The sequence below is a fragment of the Saccopteryx bilineata genome, chromosome 2 (assembly GCF_036850765.1).
Source record: "Saccopteryx bilineata isolate mSacBil1 chromosome 2, mSacBil1_pri_phased_curated, whole genome shotgun sequence".
NCBI classification, from domain to species: Eukaryota; Metazoa; Chordata; class Mammalia; order Chiroptera; family Emballonuridae; genus Saccopteryx; species Saccopteryx bilineata.
Genome location: NC_089491.1, coordinates 155,638,111 through 155,657,849, shown reverse-complemented (window position 1 = coordinate 155,657,849; position 19,739 = coordinate 155,638,111). Strand labels below are relative to the sequence as shown.

Below are 19,739 nucleotides of genomic sequence, written 5' to 3'. Positions count from 1 at the left end.
TGATATATTTTTTATTCTCAGTAATTTCTACTTTTTCAAGTTGCTTAGCAGCTTTTCTCACAGTATGCTCTCTGTGCCTGAAATGGAATAGGGGAGGACAAGAGAGAGAGGTGCAAATCTACCCTGAAATCAGTCATTGTTCAGCTTTTAATTTTAAAATAGAGTTAAGTCCACAGCAGATAAAAGAATGTTCTATTTAGAAATGCCAGGATCTTGAAAAAACTAAAATAAATGTTTAGCTATTTTAAAACATGGCTTTACATTTGAAGAGAAAATCCTGGCTGGTGTAGAACTTATCATGCTTTGGGTCACAATGGTAGAAGAGGATCCTACTCTTTAAGACTAATGATGACTCTTCCCACCTAATAAGAACCTTTTCTAGAAAGTGCCAAGGAATCAAGATAGGGTTAAGAGAAAAGAGAAAAGATAGATCTTAGTGTGGGACCCTGTTTTAGTCCCATTACATTTTAACTTTGAAAGCATAGGAAGGGGGGTGATTCCAAGATAGTGACAGAGTAGGCAGACATTCCAACTGCCACCTCCCAAGACCAAATTGGATTATAACTCCATGTAAAAACAATCATTCTGAAAAACCAACTTTGGATTTTATGAAGAGGAGTCTATAACCAAGGAGTCACAGAAGCCACACCAAGACTAGTAAAAAGGACAGAGATGCCAAAAAAGCTGCCCGCTCCCAGGAGCGAGTGGTGGAGGAGAATCTGGAGGGACTCTCACTGCCAGGTGGTTCACCCTGAGAGGTGTGGGTCTTAAGTCCTGGGCTAGACACTCCAGCCTAGAGCCCCAGGGCTTAGAAGAGGCACCCACATAGCAGTGAAAAAAGCTGAGGCTTTGGTCTGTGAGAAAGAAATGGGAACTCTCAGAGACAGAGGATCCATCTTAAAGGGCCCATGCAGAAAATCTCATTCACAGCCACTTACTCAGGGCTCCAGCATGAGAGGTCTGAGAAGATTAGAGTAGCATGAGGAAAGTATAAAGTTGGTGGCCCAGGTAAAAATGTACTGGGAGATGGCCATGGGAATCCCTGTGCTGAATCATTCTCTAATACTGCAATTGCCATCTTTCTTAGGAGGAGCAGACCCCCTCTGTGCAGCATCAACTTGGAAGAAAACAACTTTCCCACACTCAGGAGTCTCTCCTGCCCCACCCCATGGAGACTGGACCATTCTGAAAAGTAAGCCAGGCAGCAGACATCAGTGACTCAGTTTTCTGGCATTGAGGCCAGAACTTCCCTCCCCTACCAACCCTCTACATACTCCCAAGTCTATGACTGGTGTTTTCACCTCATGGGAGACTCAGTAGACACTGTCCAACTGTGGAGAGACACATCATATCTCTGGGTCTCAAAGCCCACACCCACTGGACTCCTGGAGGCCACACCCTACTGAAGTCTGTGAAAAAAGTCATGAAACACTGACACCTGAGGCCAAGAGGTGGAGCCACACCCACCACTCTTCCTAATCCCTGAATTGCCCCAAGCTCTAAACTCTACCAGAGGTTTTATTTCAGAGGCTGAGCCCAACAAGCAGCCAGCATACAGAGACTGCAGGAGGTAGATCTCAGGGAACCTTGGCTTTTTACTGACCTTCCTCCAGGTCTAATGTGGGTAAGAGCCAGCTTAGGTGAGCGGCTTGGTATTTCCAGGTGCACCTGTGCCCAGCAGAGGCAGCCACACTCTGGATTGCTTGTAGATCTAAGAAGGTTGCTGAGGGCCACTCATAGGCAGTGTCCAACCAGGGAGAGCCAGGAGCAGCACACCCAGAGGACAGCTGCAGAGAGTATAGGATCAGGACCTAACAACCCTTGCTAGCAGTATGTCTAAAGGGAGGGCTCATCAGACACTGGGCCCAGATGAGGCGAGTTCTGTGGCCAGCACCAGCACAACAGCTAACATTCATTGTATAAGGTAGAGCTTCACAGTGAGCTGGCTAGGATTTCTGGATATCCTGCCCCACTGCAACACATGAAGAAAAACAACATCCACATCATAGGTGTTCGTGAAGGAAAACAGAACAAAGGATAGAGAACTTGTTTTAAGAAATCATAGCTGAAAATTTCCCTAAATTGATGAGGAAAAAAATCACACAAGTTCAAGAATCACAGAAAGTCCCATTAAAAATGAACCCAAAGAGACATCAAGACACATCATATTAAAATGCCAAAGTTAAAAGATAAAGAAAAAATACTAAAAGCTGCAAGAGAAAAATAGTTAATTACCTACAGAGGAGCCTGATAAGGATGACATCTGACTTCTTAACAGAAACACTTGAGGACAAAAGGGATTGGCAAAAAATATTCAAAGTGATGCAAAACAAGAGCTTACAACCAGGACTACTTCATCCAGCAAGGCTATCATTTAAAATTGAAGGAGAAATAAGGAGCTTCCCAGACAAAAAAGACTAAAGGAATTTGTTATAACCAAAACAGTACTGCAAGAAATGTTAATGAGCCTGCTATAAAAAAAAAGCAAAGGAAAAAAAGAAATGTAGAAAAAAAAGAGGTTGTAGGTTGAAAGAATAAAATGTCAATAAATAAGTACATATCAATAATAACTTTAAATGTAAATGGATTAAATGTTCCAATCAAATGACAAAGAGTAACTGCAAAAATAAGAAAACAGGACCCGTATATATGCTGTTTACAAAAGACCCACCTCAGAACAAAAGATACACATAGACTGAAAGTGAAGGGATGGAAAAAAGTATTTCATGCAAATAGAAATGAAAAAAGAAAAGCTGGGGTAGCAGTACTTATATCTGACAAGATAGCCTTTAAAATAAAGGCTATAGTAAGGGATAAAGAAGTTTATTACATAATGATAAAGGGAGCAATCCAACAGACTATAACCATTGTAAATATTTATACACCTAATACAGGAGCACCTAAATATCTATATATAAAGTGGATTTTGATGGACATAAAGGGTAAAATTGACAGCAATAGTATAATATTGGGGGACTTCAATATCCCTCTAACATCAATAAATAGTTCCTCCAGACAAAAAAATTAACAAAGAAACAGCGGCATTAAATGACACACTAGCTCAGCTGGATTTAATTGACATCTTCAGAATCATTCACCCCAAAGCACCAAAATATACATTCCTTTCAAGTGCTCATGGTACATCTTCTAAGACAGATCACATGTTAGGACACAAAACATGTATCAGTGAATTTAAGAAGACTGAAATCATATCAAGCATTTTCTCTGATCACAATGACATGAAACTAGAAATCAACTATAATAGAAAAACTGAAAAACATTCAAACATTTGAAGGCTAAATGGTATTTTATTAAATAACAAATGGGTTAACAATAAGATCAGGGAAGAAATAAAATATTCCTTAAAACAAATGAAAATGAACATAGAAAAACCCAAAACATATGGAACACAGCAAAAGCAGTCCTGAGAGGGAAGTTCATAGCATTATAAACATACCTTAAGAAACAAGAGAAAGCTCAAATAAACGATCTAACCCTGCATCTAAAAGAACTAGAAAAAACAACAACAAATAAAGCCCAGAGGAAGTACTGTAGAAGAAAGAAAATAATAAAGATCAGAGTGGAAATAAATTACACAGAGTCTAAATAAAAATACAAAAGATCAATGAAACCAAGAGCTGGTTCTTTGAAAATATAAATAAGATTGATGAACCTTTAACCAGACTCATCAAGAAAAAAAAAAAAAAAGAAGAGACCCAAATAAAATTAGAAATGAAAGTGGAGAAGTCATGACTGATACCACAGAAATATAAAAGATTGTAAAAAAAAATACTATGAAGATCTATATGCCAAAAAATTGGACAGCCTAGGCAAAATGGATAAATTCCTAGAAACAAACAATCTTTCAAAACTCAATCTGGAAGAATCAAAAAACCTATAACAAATGAAATTAAAAGTTATCAAAAAACTTCCAGCAAACAAAAGTTCTGCATCAGATGACTTCCAGGTGAATTTCACCAAATGCTCAAAGAATTAACACCTATTCTTCTCAAGCTGTTCCAAAAAATTCAAGAGGAGGGATGACTTCCAAGCTCATTTTGTGAGGCATGTATTATCCTTATTCCAAAACCAGACAAAGACACTACAAAGAAAGAAAACTACTGACCAATATCTCTGATGAACATAAATGCTAAAATGCTTAACAAAATATTAGCAAACCTGACCCGGCAATACATTAAAAAGATTATACACCATGATCAAGTAGAATTTATTCTGGGGCAGCAAGGCTGGTACAATATTTGCCAATCAATCAATGTGATTCATCACATAAACAAAATGAAGTAGAAAAATGACATGATTACATTAGTAAATGCAGAAAAAGCATTTGATAAAATTCAGCACGCATTTATGATCAAAACTCTTAGCAAAGTGGGAATACAGGGAACATACCTCAACATAACAAAGGCCATATATGACAGATTGACAGCCAACATCATATTCAATGGGAAAAATTAAAAGCAATCCCCTTAAGATCAGGAACAGGATGGGAGTGCCCCTTTCACCACTCTATTCAACATAGTTCTGGAAGTCCTAGCCACAGCAATCAGACAAGAAGAAGAAATAAAAGGCATCCAAATTGGAAAAGAAGAAGTGAAATTGTCATTATTTGCTGATGACATAATTCTGTACATAGAATATCCTAAAATCTCAGTCAGAAAACTACTAAACCTGATAAATGAATTTGGCAAGATGGCAGGATATAAAATTAATATTCAGAAATCAGTGGTATTTTTATACACCATAATAAACTGTCAGGAAGAGAAATTAAGAAAACAGTTCCCTTCATTACTGCAAAAATAAATAAATAAATAAATAAATAAATAAATAAATAAATAAAGTAGCTAGTATTTAATCAAGGAGGTAAAAGACTTGTACTCAGAAAATTATAAGACATTGAAAAAAGAAATCAAGGAAGATACAAACAAGTGGAAGCATATACTGTGTTTATGAATATCTATACATTACAATCTAAAATGTCAATATTACCTAAAGCAATCCATGTAATTCCTATAAAAATACCAATGGCATACTTCAGAGATATAGAGCAAGTATTTCAAAAATTTATATGGAACCCGAGAAGAACACAAATAGCCTCAGCAATCTTGAAAATAAAGAATAAAGTGGGAAGTATCACACTTCCTGATATCAAGTTATACTACAAGGCCATTGTAATCAAAACAGCTGGGTACTGGCATAGAACAAGATACAGATCAATGGACTAGAACAGAGAACCTAGAAATAAACCCATGCCTTTATGGTCAATTGGTATTTGACAAAGGAAGCAAGAGTATACAATGGAATAGAGACAGTCTCTTCAATAAATGGTGGTACATGCAAAAAAAAAAAAAATGAAACTAGACCATTAACTCACACCATTCATGAAAACATACTCAAAATGAATAAAAGACTTAAATGTACGTCACAAAACCAAAAGTTTGGAAGAAAATCTAGGCGATAAATGCTCCGATATCTCTCATAGCAATATTTTTGTTGATATATCTCCATAGGCAAGTGAAATAAAGAACAAAATAAACAAATGGAACTATATCAATAAAGAACTTCTAAAACTCAACACCAGGATAGTAAACAATTCAATTAAAAATGGGCAAAGGAACTGAATAGACACTTTTCCAAAGAAGACATACAGATGGCCGATAGGCATATGAAAAAATGTTTAATGTTCATTAGAGAAATGCAAAGTAAAACTACAATGAGACACCACCTCACACCAGTCAGAATGGCCTTCGTTAACAAAACAACACACAATAAATGCTAGCGAGGGTGTGGAGAAAAGGGAACCCTCCTGCATTGCTGGTGGGAATGCAGACTTGTGCAGCCACTTGTGGAAAACAGTATGGAGATTCCTCAAAAAATTAAAAATAGAACTGCCTTTTGACCCAGCTATTTCACTTTTAGGAACACACTATATCTTAAGTAAGAATCCCAAAACACTAATTCAAAAGAAGATATGCACCCCCATGTTTATTGCAGCATTATTTACAATAGCCAAGATCTGGAAACAGCCCAAGTATTCATCAGAAGATGAGTGTATGAAAAAGCTGTGGTACATATACACAATTGCCTAAGCAACCATGAAAATCATACCTTTTGTAATGGCATGGATGGATCTGGACACTATTATGCTAAGTGAAAGAAACTAGGCAGAGAAAGACAAATATTATATGATCTCACTTATATGTGGAATCTAATGAACACAATGAACTGAGGAACGGAAAAGAGGCAGAGTCAGGGTCATGAGGTACAGAGGGTCAGCTGTCAAAGGGGAGGGGGATAGGGGAACAGGATCAGAGAAGGTGAAGGGATTTGTGAAATTATATATACATAACACATAGATACAGATACCAGGACAGCAAATTCTTGAAGGAAGGAAGGGAGGGTGTCAAGGGGAGGGGGGCAAACGGGGTGTAATGGGGGCAGGTTGTTGTGGGGTAAGGGTGTTATATTGAGTGGGACAGCTGAATCCATGTCAACAAAATACATTTAAATATTTAATAATAGTAATAATAATAATAATAATAATAATAATAAATGTTTTCTGGCCTGATAGCTTGGTTGGTTAGAGCTTCATCCAGAAGCACAGAGGCTGCTCGTTTATTCCCAGTCAGAGCACATACAGGAACAGATAGATATATTCCTGTCTTTCTCTTTCTGTCCCTTCCTTTCTTGCTGAAATAAATCAATAAAAATATTTTTAAAAGCAATAAATAGTATCTGTTAAAAATGAAATATTTTTTAACTGAACAAATATCAGACATTTCTGTTCTTTATCCCTGTTGGTCTTTAGACCAGTATTTACACAGCCCGTTACTTTTTACCGTTTCTGTTTAATTATTTTCCACAGAGAGTTCTTACACAGAAAGAAAATAATTTTGTGAGATAAAAAGCATGGGGATGGAGGCTTGTATGTTCTCCTATAAATGTAGTTCATTTAAGCAAACAGTGCTCTTAGCAGATATCCCCTGGTGATGTTAATGAGCGATGACAATATTTCTGAATGTTTCACTTAATTGGAGCTTGAAGCATTTGACTTGCACCTTCAACCAAATCAGAATATTTGTTATTAATAAAATGATGTGCTTGATTTCCTTTATAATTTATAATTAAATCTCACTTAAGAGCAATAGATATCAAAGCAATTGCACAATTTCTCTGAAACTGTCAATTATACTAAAAATATATCTCTAAAACTCAGGGAAGCTATTCTGATTAATGACAGATCTTCAAGCAAAATCAAAGTATTCCATCTTCAGATTATACAGAAATAACTAATGATATTTTTTACATTAATTACTCCTCCTTTGAACTTTTCAAAACAATCCTCATAGCAAAAAAAAAGTAACAAAATCATGGGTATGATTTTTCTGTAGCCTATAATAATTGATAACTCCTTCCTTGAAATGTACTTTATTCTTTTTTTATAACTTTATATTTTATTAAAGTTAATTGACTTTTTAAAAAACCTTATTTTTATTGATTTTAATTTATTGTGTTTACATAGATTCTAGTGTTGCCCTGAATGCATCTCCCCTCCCCTGTGTTCCCCTCAACATCACCCTTGCCCACCTTCCCATAGTGCCCTCCCCTCTTCTTTTCAGGTTCTTGAATGTTGTGATACCACACTGCCATATAAGGCACTTTAAAATCTCCTTTACTGACTCAACATATTGTTATACATTTGTTTTATGTATACAAAGAATGAAAACAGATCATTTTTCATCTACATTATAAACTATCTTTTTTGTACAATCTGGTCTTTGCTCTATAAAATATAAAAATTAGAAAAAAATTACTGGTTAGACACAGAAACTAGAAAACACATTTCAATGAAAATGTTGTTCCAAACAACTCTTCTTAATTAAAAATAATAGAGGTTCAAAATACATGAAGCAAATCTAACAGAATTGCAAGGATAAATAGATCCACAAGTATAGCAAGAAATTTCAATACCTCTTTCTCAATAACTGATAGAACAGTAGACAGGAAATCAATGAGGACACAGATTAATTGAACAACACTATCAACATTTAACCAGATCAACATTTATAGAACAGCTAATCCAACAACAACAGGTGTACATTCTTTTCAACTACACACAATATTTACCAATATATTATATACCTAACTTTACTAATATTATACCCATCTCTTGGGCTATAAAAAGATTTAATTGTGCCCACTGATATTACCTAACAAGTTATTTTTATAAATTGGATATGGTTGATTATTGAATCAGAGGGCTTAATGATTTCCTGATAGGCTACCACCACCTTCCTGGAATAAGAACACAAAAAGGAACTTTGGTGACACTGTCCCTCAGATTCCCACCCATTAGGAAATTTAAATACTCAAAGACATAGTGCCAAAAGCAACAAAATTGCCTGGTTCTGATCAATAGACCACTTTTGCAATACCCAGGGACACTAGGGTCAGACATTATTTCTCATAAGGAGCAATAATGTAATTTGTGACTTTAAAAAGGTCACCTCTCTAAGTCAGGGACTACTGCCTAACTACTTTAAGGATTTTTCCAGGCATCTCTGAACTTTTAAAATCTTTTTCCTCTTATGTATCTTAGAAAACATGAAACCAGGCAACATAATTTGCAGTTTTGAGAGCATTTCCCCACACAGAACATCGTCTAACTTGATCCTCAGGATAACCTTATAGTAGGTAAAGGTCATTTTAAAATTTATATTTATATAAAAGTAGATACTTTTATTTCCACTTTTAAGATGTATCGACTGAGGCTTTTACAACCACAATGAAGCAGGACTCCAAAGGTCAAGTCCAGCACCCATAATTTCACAACCTTGGAACTCTGCATGAAGGAACTGGGAAACTAAGTGGAATTGCCACTGAGAACTGCACGTGAGAAAAGCTTTGGTTTATTTTCCTACATTTCACGGATATTTTTCTGAGACAAATTTATACCACAGCCACAACACACAAACATTCTGATCAAAAAGTCATGTTCCTGTATCTATAGAATGGGTAACCTTATCAAGTGTTGTTGGTGTTTTTCTTTCTTTCGTGTAATAGCCTGAAAACAGCTCCCCCTTGCTGTCCATCAAAGCATAACTTAATCAAAATTAAAATGCAGAGCTCATCTACCTCCCTTGGGCCACAGCTGAGCTCCAACTGTCCAGGGTAGCTAATTAATATGTAGGTGGCCTTTTCTCTCTTCCTCCAGAGATCTCTTCTTGCCTGGAGATGTTCTCTTTCTCACTGCCCCTCACGCCCCCAGACCTTGGCGCAGGAGCCTAGCAGTTTTCGCTGCCTGGGTGGCCGGTCTCCAGCAGCTGCTTTCTGTCCACTCCAAGAGATGTCCTCACGATTTAGCAGGAACCAGACGTTGTCCCTACGGACTACTGTAGCCCAATTCCTGCCCCAATTCCCGCCCATCCCCCCTGTGGGAATCAGGCTCTCGCCCGGGGAAAACCCCAGGAATCTAGTTTAGAGAAAACTCCGCAACTCTTTTCCCACCCCACTTCCTACCCCAGAAGAAAATGGAAAACCGGGAGACGATCCTTTTCACCGCTGTAGATTCACGCACCGGGGCCTTGAGGGCTGCAGTGGGACGAGTACGTCCTTCCAGCGCGAAATGTACACAAGGCATCAAAGAAGTTACTGCGGGGAAGGCTCCCTCTAAGTCTCCCAGCTGTTGTTACCCAGCAGAGAGGGGTGGGGAGTAGCGGGGCAGGGAGTGATGGAGGGCGGGCGGCCAAATTGCTCTGGGAATAAAATTGGTCAGGCTTGCTGCGGAGGGAGAAGCCGGGCTGAAGGAAGCGGAGACCGCGCCAAATTCAGGTGCAAGAGCGCGCGCGCCTGGCGGTGGACCTCCTCTGTTGAAGCTAGTCGAATGCAGGGTTAAAGTGGCTGTTGAGGGGGGCTTGAGGAAGTGGTGGTAAATCCAGAAAAGGCACGACACGTCCTGTTCTCTTAAGATTTGTGGAGAAGAGCGGGAAAGCGCCACGATCCCGCCTATTGTGCCGAGGAATCAGCAAGTCTCCCAGCCCCACCCCCGCAGCCTGGTGAGGAGGACAAATCACCGAAGGAAGGGAAAATAAACACACACACCCTCCCCAGGGGATAGGGAGGTGGAGGGAGTGGGCACCGAGCAGTTTCCAACCGCTGGGACGAGAGGGAGATGGTTCTGGGGAAACAAACCCCGCCTCTGTAATCGAGTTGGGAGCCCCGCGCTCTCCGAGGCTCAGAGCGCGCGTCCTCAGCTTCGTCGGAAAGAGCAGAACAGAAAAAGCGGCCGCGACGGGACCGAGCGCAGTTCAGTTGACTGGTAGGACGCTGTGCCCGGAGACGCTTGCGGGAGGGAAAGCGGGCCGGGCAGGCAGCGAGTGAGGGAACGAGAGACCCCATTCGGCCAGAAGCCCACACCCGTGGAGGCGGAAAGGGAGACAGCCTCTACCGAGGTCGAGAAGGCGCTGCACGGACAGCATGCATTTCGCCAACGGCCCCCATGCGGGGCCCGCAGGCAACTCCAGCCCGTCGTGGTCTCTGACCAGCAGCGGGGCCAACGCCAGTCGGGAAACTGAGGCGCCCAAGGAAGTGGGAGGTCCTCAGAGGGACATGCGCGACGAGGAGCTGGCCAAGCTGGAGGTCGCCGTGCTCGCCGTGACTTTCGTGGTGGCTGTGCTGGGTAACAGCACTGTATTGCTGGCGCTGCACCGCACGCCTCGCAAGACGTCCCGCATGCACCTCTTCATTCGCCACCTCAGCTTGGCAGACATGGCCGTCGCTTTCTTCCAGGTGCTGCCGCAGCTGTGCTGGGACATCACCTACCGTTTCCAGGGGCCCGACGGGCTGTGCCGCGTGGTGAAGCACTTGCAGGTGTTCGTCATGTTTGTCTCAGCTTATATGCTGGTAGTCATGACCGCCGACCGCTACATCGCCGTGTGCCACCCGATGAAAACGCTGCAGCAGCCCGCGCGCCGCTCGCGCCTGATGATCGCCGCCGCCTGGGTGCTGAGCTTCGTGCTGAGCACGCCCCAGTACTTCGTCTTCTCCATAGTCGAGGTGAACAACGTCACCAAGGCCTACGACTGCTGGGCCACCTTCATCCAGCCCTGGGGTTCCCGCGCCTACGTGACCTGGATGACGAGTGGCATCTTCGTGGCGCCGGTGGTCATCTTGGGCACCTGCTACGGCTTTATCTGCTACCACATCTGGCGCAACGTCCGCGGAAAGACGACGTCGCGCCCGGGCAAAGGTGCGGAGGGCACGGGCGGCGCCTTCCACAACGGGCTCCTGCTCGAGCCCTGTGTCAGCAGCGTGAAGAGTATTTCCCGCGCCAAGATCCGTACAGTGAAGATGACTTTCGTGATCGTGACGGCTTACATCGTTTGTTGGGCGCCGTTCTTCATCGTCCAGATGTGGTCTGTCTGGGATGAGACGTTCATCTGGGACGGTAGGTGCCGGGACAGTGGAGGAAGGTGCAGGGATGGAGCCGTGGGGCGGGGTAAGCGGGTATCTTTTCATAGTATTTTCTAGGCCCTAGAGTCTAGGGCAATCGTTCTTTAACTTCTGTATGCGTAAGAATCACACCCTGGCTGAAATGATCAGAAAGGCAAAGCCCCCTCCCCAACATTTTGATTCAGTAGCCCAGGAATCTGCATTTGTAGCTTGCAGTGGTCTCAAGACCACAAATCCAGAAAGCCTGCCCTAAAATGGCCACACAACTACAAAACAGAAGGACTTTTGCCAATCACTAACCTCTCTGTTAACACTCTGCTTTAAAGTCTATTGGAATCAGGGAAATATTGTTACTGTCACAATTGCTTTTTCCTAGTTTGTGCAAAGTATCACAGATAATATAAAAATTTTGTAGAAATGCCTCATGGACAAGGGTAAAACAGACATGTGTTTTCTGAAGAAAGAGTCTTAAGAAAATTCTAATTTGGCATTTAGCTAGTGTTCTATTTCTAATATTTTAATTTTTTAACAATTACATTAACATTCTTTTTAATGCTATGAATTGAATGTTTAATGAAACACTGCTGGTGTTTCAAAGCAGGATTATTAACAAACCCTAAATTTGTTAGACTATGGGCAATAACTTGACCATACCGCTATACACTTCTTCATGCAAACCTTGCAGTAGTTTACCCAGAATGTTTCCTACATCTGCTAGCTTGTTTGATTTTAATTCCTTCACAAACTAGAAAAACTAACTTCACAAGAATTTACCCCAAAGGTAATTATTTAATATTGTATCTTGAAAAAATACTTTCTTTTAATAAGAAAAAAATTTTTAAAGAATTATGTTACAGAAATGTTACCAACAGCAACTGTAACTGAGAAAGAACTGTCTTGTTATTTGGGATTAGGAGGGAGTATGTGTGAAATATACTTTGGAAGTTATATGTGCAAATAAAACACTTGAGAGTGAATTAAAGTCAAACAAATGAAAATTCTTGCATGACTGTAATATTACTGATGAAAGATCGAGGCTATATTTTTGGTTTACCATTTCCTGCCTAGTTTGGTCTTAGTGGCCTCTTCATTACTGCCAATCAACTAAAGGATTCAATTGAATAATTAACAGGATTTAGACATGATTACTAAAAACTTCTTTACTCATATGTAGGTATGTTGATTATTTCCATTCTTTTTGAATAGACTTAGTCATGGATCTTTATACATCTTTAAAAGTATAGCATCTTAGCACAAAGTATGGGTAAATAACCTGTATCTTATTCTAGCACAGCATGAGTGAGAAGACCTTCCTAATCTTATATTTTATAATCAAGGGAAAGTCAGTGTTTGCTGATTATTGTTATCTTCAGAAAGGACATATTATCTATTATTCTACTGTGAAAGGTTGTAGTATGTATGAGTTTACCAGTGCAAACTAACATAAAATATTTCAATAGCCTGTTGGATTTATTAATTCAGCTGTTCTTAATAATTATATAAAATTGTTTAAACCAGAAAGATTGTTTTCTTTTAATATTGGAAGGGTAATTAACCAAAGAAAAACAACTAAGTATTGTATCTTTCAGGGACCTAGTTTAACTGTCCCCTTCAGTATAGTTTTGTTATTACAAGAATACTTAAACATTTAAAATACTAATTAAAAATTTAAAACTACTATACATGGTCCATGATGTCATACTTTTGCTTGAGTTACTGGAATGAAAACAGTCTGGTGTATGTGGTTACAGACTTTGAAATTTCATTGAAATTGCAACCATTCTATAAGTGCTCTATCCTCTGGCACATGCTGGTGCTAGTATAAAGGATACAAAAAAATTTTTTTAATTACTTAATATTCTTAACCTCTTGAAAGCTACACTCACTCTACTTAAATATTGTAATAATGTTTTAAAATATTTTAATTAACTTTGAAGCATTTTGCTTAAAAAATATTTTATAGCCAGGCAATTTCCATATACCACCTATTTCCCAGGTTGATAAACAAAAGACTTTATTTTCTATATTAATCCATAAATTGTTTCCTGCTTTTATTAGTCAGTAGAAAAATTATCCAGTGCTTAGTTACTTGCATTGACTATTTGAATACAATCTCCCCTTATGTTTTTCTTAGACTCAGAAAACCCTGCTGTTACCATCACTGCATTACTGGCTTCCTTGAATAGTTGCTGCAACCCCTGGATATACATGTTTTTTAGTGGCCACCTCCTGCAAGACTGTGTCCAAAGCTTCCTGTGCTGCCAAAACATGAAGCACACACTCAACAAAGACGATTCTGATAGTATGAGCAGAAGACAGACTTCTTACACTAACAACCGAAGCCCGACAAATAGTATGCGTACTTGGAAGGACTCGCCTAAATCTTCCAAGCTCGTCAAATTTATTCCTGTTTCAACCTGAGCCCCTTGTTCATGCAGCTGACTCTTGTAACAGACTTTCTGGCCCATTGGTTGAATCCAGCTAGCAATCATAAGAAAAAATGAACTGTATGAGATAAGCTTAAATGAATTCATTGGGTACACGATTATGTTTCTAGTTGTATTTTCACATTGCTATGACCAAAAGCTGTGAATTGTTTTGTACAGAATAGTAAACAAAACATGCTACACTATAAAATTTTCAGGCATAATACCTGGAGATATAACAAGTTTCTAAAGGAAATATAACAGAAGTTTCTAAAGAAAAAATTATAACCATTCTGACTTTATATTTTGTTGTTGGTTCCTTTTATTTTTGACATAACTAAGGTTTAATTGGTTTAGAAGTCATATAACGTTGGGGCCTTATTTCTGAACAAAGTGACCTGACCATCAATCAGCCTTAGTGTTTGTAAGAAATTAGAAGAGACTTCAAAAAAAAATTGTTTCCATCCAATAAAATCAATTTATACATCAGAAAATGCAGCTTCAAACAGTGGCCTAGAGATGGGATGGTGCCTTGAAGAGGCCTGAGTGCTTGACTCACGTGTGAACAGAGTGGGTGTGTGGTTCAGAGTGGAAAGAAGGAAGTTCTGTTAGAAGCTATAAATCACCTAGATTTTCAAAACAGGAACTTTGGAACTGGCAGTTCCCACTTTTAGGTTCCTCATATTTTATTGGTTGTGAAAAGCCAATGCACTAAGATGATGATGGTTAGAAAAAAAATGTGTCAATTCACTGATGATATATTCTTTTCTCCCACAGCAAGGTCGTTTTAAAGTCAGATTTGTATCAGGAAATCTTAGTTGTATTAGGAGAGCAGAAGTGGATTTCCCAAGGTGCTATGCAGACTTTCTCTAGAACATTATAAACATGTTTTGATCAGTGTCAAACCATAACACTGGCTATTGGATAGTACCCTTAACAAAAGGGTATGCTGGATATTAACATGAACATTACTTTATGTTTGGGGAATCCAGATTCATAGATAAGATAGTCTGCTAAAGGGTGACTCAGGATATACAATGTCCCCTTATGTTTTATTTAAAAAAACCAACTTGTCTTTCCTTCCCATCTCCCACCCATCTAACAGTGTCAGTAGAAGAGAGGCAGTTTCCCCCCGGGATGCAGTGGGAGATGGAAGGAAAACTGCTCTGTACCTCGTCTGGCTTCCTTCGTTACTAAATGCATGACTTTAGACAAATTACTTAAAAATATATAAAGCTTTTATTCCCTTGGCTGTACAATGGAGTTGATAATAGCTACCTCACAGGGTTACTGTGAGGGCTAAATGAAATCAAGTATGTGAAAGACCTTTATAAATAAACTGCCAAGTGCTATAAAATCTAGCAGTTGCTTTTATTATAGCTTTTTTCTTTTTACTTTTCATTAACCAAAATTTGTTGGTTTTTGTCTGGGGTATAAAATCCTAAAATCTAAATAAAGCTTTGCTGATTCATTAGAAGACTCTGCCACTAAGCCTGACTTCTGCCTAACTCAAGTTTTCCAATACAAAGATAGAATGTGCTTTCCTTTGAATTCAGGTAAATCAAAGCCAACCAAAAGCATTATTTCTTTCATTTCTAAACAGAGATAAATTACACCATTTGGATGTCGTTACTGCATTTTTTATTAATGGAACTCTGGGTTTTTTTTAGCTATTTTGTCTGGTTCTTTTCCTTCTTAAACACTATGCAATGATCTACAGATACGTCATAAATATTTTGCATCTCTTAAAGAAAGTAGTATTTTAATAGTATTCTTGGGGCTTTTTTATTATTATTAACTCTGTAGGTAAGAAACTGAGGACCAGATGGTACTGTGAGAACCTGGAACCATCAGTTTCACTGCTCTTCAATCTTTTGCCTTTCTAAATTTTCAGGCCTTTCACTCCCTAGATTGATGTGCCTAAAATATATTTGCAAATGTTTTGTATAAATTAAGCACATAGATTTTAGAATTCTGCTTTTCAAAAGTAGCAAACATGTTTCTTAAAGGGTACTGTCTAATATGAGCCACCAAATTAATTAATTAATTTTTTATTATCTGAGGCATAGCAGCATTGCAGTAACCCTGCCCTCTGTAACACTGCCAGCCCTTTTGACAACTTCTCTTTGACAATGCAAAAACTAAACCCTTTTGGGTTGAAACAAAGATGAGCCCACTTTTTTTCTAAATCTAATTGCAAATAATAACTTCATAGTTCTTGTATAGATTGTTTAAATGTGGAATAATTCAGTTTGAATGTTATTTCTAGGAATATCTCCCAAATAAGGTGCATGTCAGTCTACCCAGCTATGTTGTCTCCTTTAAAATGCATCAGAAGACAAGATATACAAAAAGGGTTGGGGACACGAGGAGATCTCCTGCTAGTTCTGCACTGAGCAAGTCTATGGGCTTATTCTCTCTGGTTTAGGCTGAGAAGCTTACTTCCATATAGTTGCTAAATTTTCTTAATGTATGTACCCGAGAATGACATTCACATGTCACAAAACAATATTCCAAATTGGAATAGTTTTGCCATCTATTTCATAAGAGAAGAAACTGTAGGTGGTAAAGAAAATGTGTGTTAGAAAGAGATTTCCATTTCTTGACCAAAGAGAAGATCTGAGATATTATGCCAAATGAAGGCAGTTAACAGTAAATGTGTTGTACTCTGAAAGTACACAACATTAATGTATCTATCTATGTGGGTATGGGGAAGTGATTCATAATCACACATAAGAAGAAACTAGTGGTATTGTCTGTTGGGCATTTGATAAATATTAATTGATGATACAAAAAATTTTTAAGTTTGGGTAATTTTTGGACATGCAATTTTAAGGTATAAAATACCCAGCTTTTATAGTAAAATATCATTTGGAACATAGCTATGAAGAAAATTAGTGAAATTTCAAGCTTAATTATATACTAGTCCTACATACTTAATTTCCGGGGTTTTTTTTTGTTGTTGTTTTGTTTTGTTTTTTTGTGAGAAGAAGGAAGATAGACAGATTCCCACATGTACCCCAACTGGGATCCACCTGGCAGCCCCATCAGGGGCTGATGCCCAATGCTCCACTACTAAGCCATTTTTAGTGCCTGAGGCTGATATGCTCCAACAGAGCCCATGCTCAAACCAATTGAGCCACTGGCTGCAGGAGGGGAAGAGGGAGAGAAGTGGGGATAGTGGGGTGGGGTGGAGAAGGGGAGAAACAGATGATTGCTTCTCCTGTGTGTCCTGACCAAGAATTGAACCTGGGACATCCATATGCAGAGCTGACACTCTATCCACTGAGCCACCAGCAGGGCCAGAATTTCTATCATTATCAAAGCAGTCTTCAGCCATGATTGAGGGAAGTGTATGGTTTTTAAAGAGAAAAAAAAATCAGTAGTCCTGATAATATGCTGTACCTTCCTAAACGTATTATAGCTCCTTGACTGGACAAACCATTGATGATTAAGAAACACAACTTAAATCTGTTATTTCACAAGTAAAGCAATTCCATTACATTAAAGTTTTATGTTTTTCAGATTCTAAAATCTATATTTTTGTAATATAATTGGACACTTAGAGCTTTAAATTATAGCTTCAGAGTTTTCTCTATAACAAAAGCATAATTAGAAGCAATCTAGGCAGACATTGAGCCTAGTCTTTCACCCCAAATATCAGAGATTCATCTTCTTTAGGTCCATATAAACTGAGCCTTCTGGATTTTCATACTGGAAGCAACAACCATATATAGAATAAGCCCAGGGAAAGGCCATCTAGGATGCTAGTCCAGGAGGTGCAGAAGCAGTCACTCTCCCTTTTCCTCTCTCTCCTTCCCTGTTGCCCTTTCAGTATACTTTGTGTCTAGTGTCATTGGCAACCTTTGGAATCACGAGTAACACAGGACAATAAATATTAGAGAATAATTCTTTATTACAATTTGGCCTCAGCCCATTTGAGCAAAAATTTAAGAACTGTTCATAAGAAACGTTATGTCCTCAAGGCAACCTAAATGTGTTGAGTCACAGAAATTGTGTAATTCCATTGCATACACAGGCATTTAAAAATATTGTTCTAAGTTTTTTAGATACAGTAAATTGTAATAAATAAAAAATATAGATTTGGCCTATAGTATGTCAGTATCAATTTATATATAATAGATAGATTATAGATAGATATAGGGATAGATATAGATGATATAGATAAAGATATAGACATAGATATAGATGTTTTGGCTACATATTAATGCCATTATTTATTTTTAATTTTATATAATATAAAATCACATCACATCTTTTTACATTGATATTCTAAATAAAAACAAAATGTCATAGAATGAATTAAATATTTTTGTGTCCAAGAGTCAAATTAGCACATACAGAAAAGAAAATCTTAGAATAAATCTGATATTAATATCAATAATTGTAATTAATATAAAATAATTAGTATTTCCACACATAAAGGTACTTGTCTTTATATTACAGGATTTACAACATATACTATGACGTATTAGTTCATTATTATAACAAATTTATTAAGAATTAACACTTTAGTATTTCATTTTTGAAATTGTTTTTCAAATGTTCTATATCTCCTTGCTTATTATGCTATATAGAAGAATTTCAATGGGTCTCCTTGGAGAAATTGTATGATTCTGGTTTTGATAGACATTGAAATGTTTTGTGATTGTACCTAATATTTGGTCCTTTATAGAAAAAAAATGGCTTGTTGTATTATAGTGAAATAACTGGTGAATTTATTTTTTAATTTTATTGTGTATTGGCTTGATTCTATCAATAAAAATAAATCTCAAAATTGTTTGAAATAATTTTTTACAATGTAGTTTGTTTGTTTTTTTAATTTATCTTAAATTAAATCTTTAATTTATCTATTTCTCTGCAACTGAGCTATTTTAGCACCTGAGGGGAAGCCGTGGAGCCATCCTCAGTGCCCAGGCCAACGTGCTCCAACCGAGCCATGGCTGCGGGAGGGGAAGAGAGGGATAAACAGAGAGAAGGAAAGGGAGAGGGGTGGAGTAGCAGATGGGCCTTGACTGGGAATCAAACCCAGGATATCCACACACCAGGTCGATGCTCTACCAATATAGTTTAATGATGAAATATATTTCAATTTAATAATGCTGATTAAAGAAACAAAGGAATGTTTTATAGCTGGTAACTACTTATATTTCTGCTCTGATTTTTATTATCTTCTTTCTTCGGCTGGTTTTGGGTTGTCTTTGTTTTTCTTTTTCCAGTTCCTTATAGTGTGAAGTTAAGTGGTTCACTTGGGCTCTCTCTTGTTTGATCATAAAGGCCTGAAGTGATATAAACTTCCCTCTTACCACTGCTTTTGCTGCATCCTATAGATTCTGATATGTCGTATTGTCATTTTTATTTGTCTATATATATCTTTTGATCTCTGCACTTATTTCTTCCTTGACCCATTCATTTTTTAAAAGTATGTTGTTTAGTTTCCACATCTTTGTGGGGGTTTTTTTCCTCTTTTTTGCAGTTGAATTCTAGTTTTAAGGCTTTATGATCAGAAAATATGCTTGGTACAACTTCAATTTTTCTGAATTTGCTGGTGTTGTTTTTGTGGCCCAACATATGGTCAATTCTTGAGAATGATCCATGTACACTGGAGAAAAATGTATACTCTGTCACTTTGAGATGAAATGCCCTGTAGATGTCTATCATATCCAGGTGCTCTAGTGTTTTGTTTAAGGCCAATATATCTTTATTGATTCTCTGTTTGGATGACCGATCTAGAGCCATCAGCGATGTATTCAGGTCTCCAAGTATGATTGTATTTTTGTCAGTTTTTGTTTTAAGGTCAATAAGTAGCTGTCTTATATATTT

At 38.0% G+C, this 19,739-nt stretch overlaps 1 protein-coding gene across 1 annotated transcript; it reads left to right on the top strand.

Moving 5' to 3' along the window:
• The first annotated feature begins 10,202 nt into the window (after positions 1–10,202).
• AVPR1A (arginine vasopressin receptor 1A) lies at positions 10,203–18,656 on the top strand. Its single transcript, XM_066258238.1, has 2 exons — positions 10,203–11,464; positions 13,604–18,656. The coding sequence occupies exons 1-2, from the start codon at positions 10,495–10,497 to the stop codon at positions 13,888–13,890; spliced, it is 1,257 nt and encodes a 418-aa protein (XP_066114335.1). The 5' UTR covers positions 10,203–10,494; the 3' UTR covers positions 13,891–18,656.
• Positions 18,657–19,739: the final 1,083 nt, after the last annotated feature.

What these genes read in the sequence shown, in the direction of transcription:
- AVPR1A (XM_066258238.1), top strand. Translation starts at nt 10,495, where the DNA reads ATGCATTTCGCCAACGGCCCCCATGCGGGGCCCGCAGGCAACTCCAGC. An exon ending in TGAGACGTTCATCTGGGACG is followed by an intron (nt 11,465 to 13,603) that starts GTAGGTGCCGGG and finishes TGTTTTTCTTAG; the next exon opens with ACTCAGAAAACCCTGCTGTT.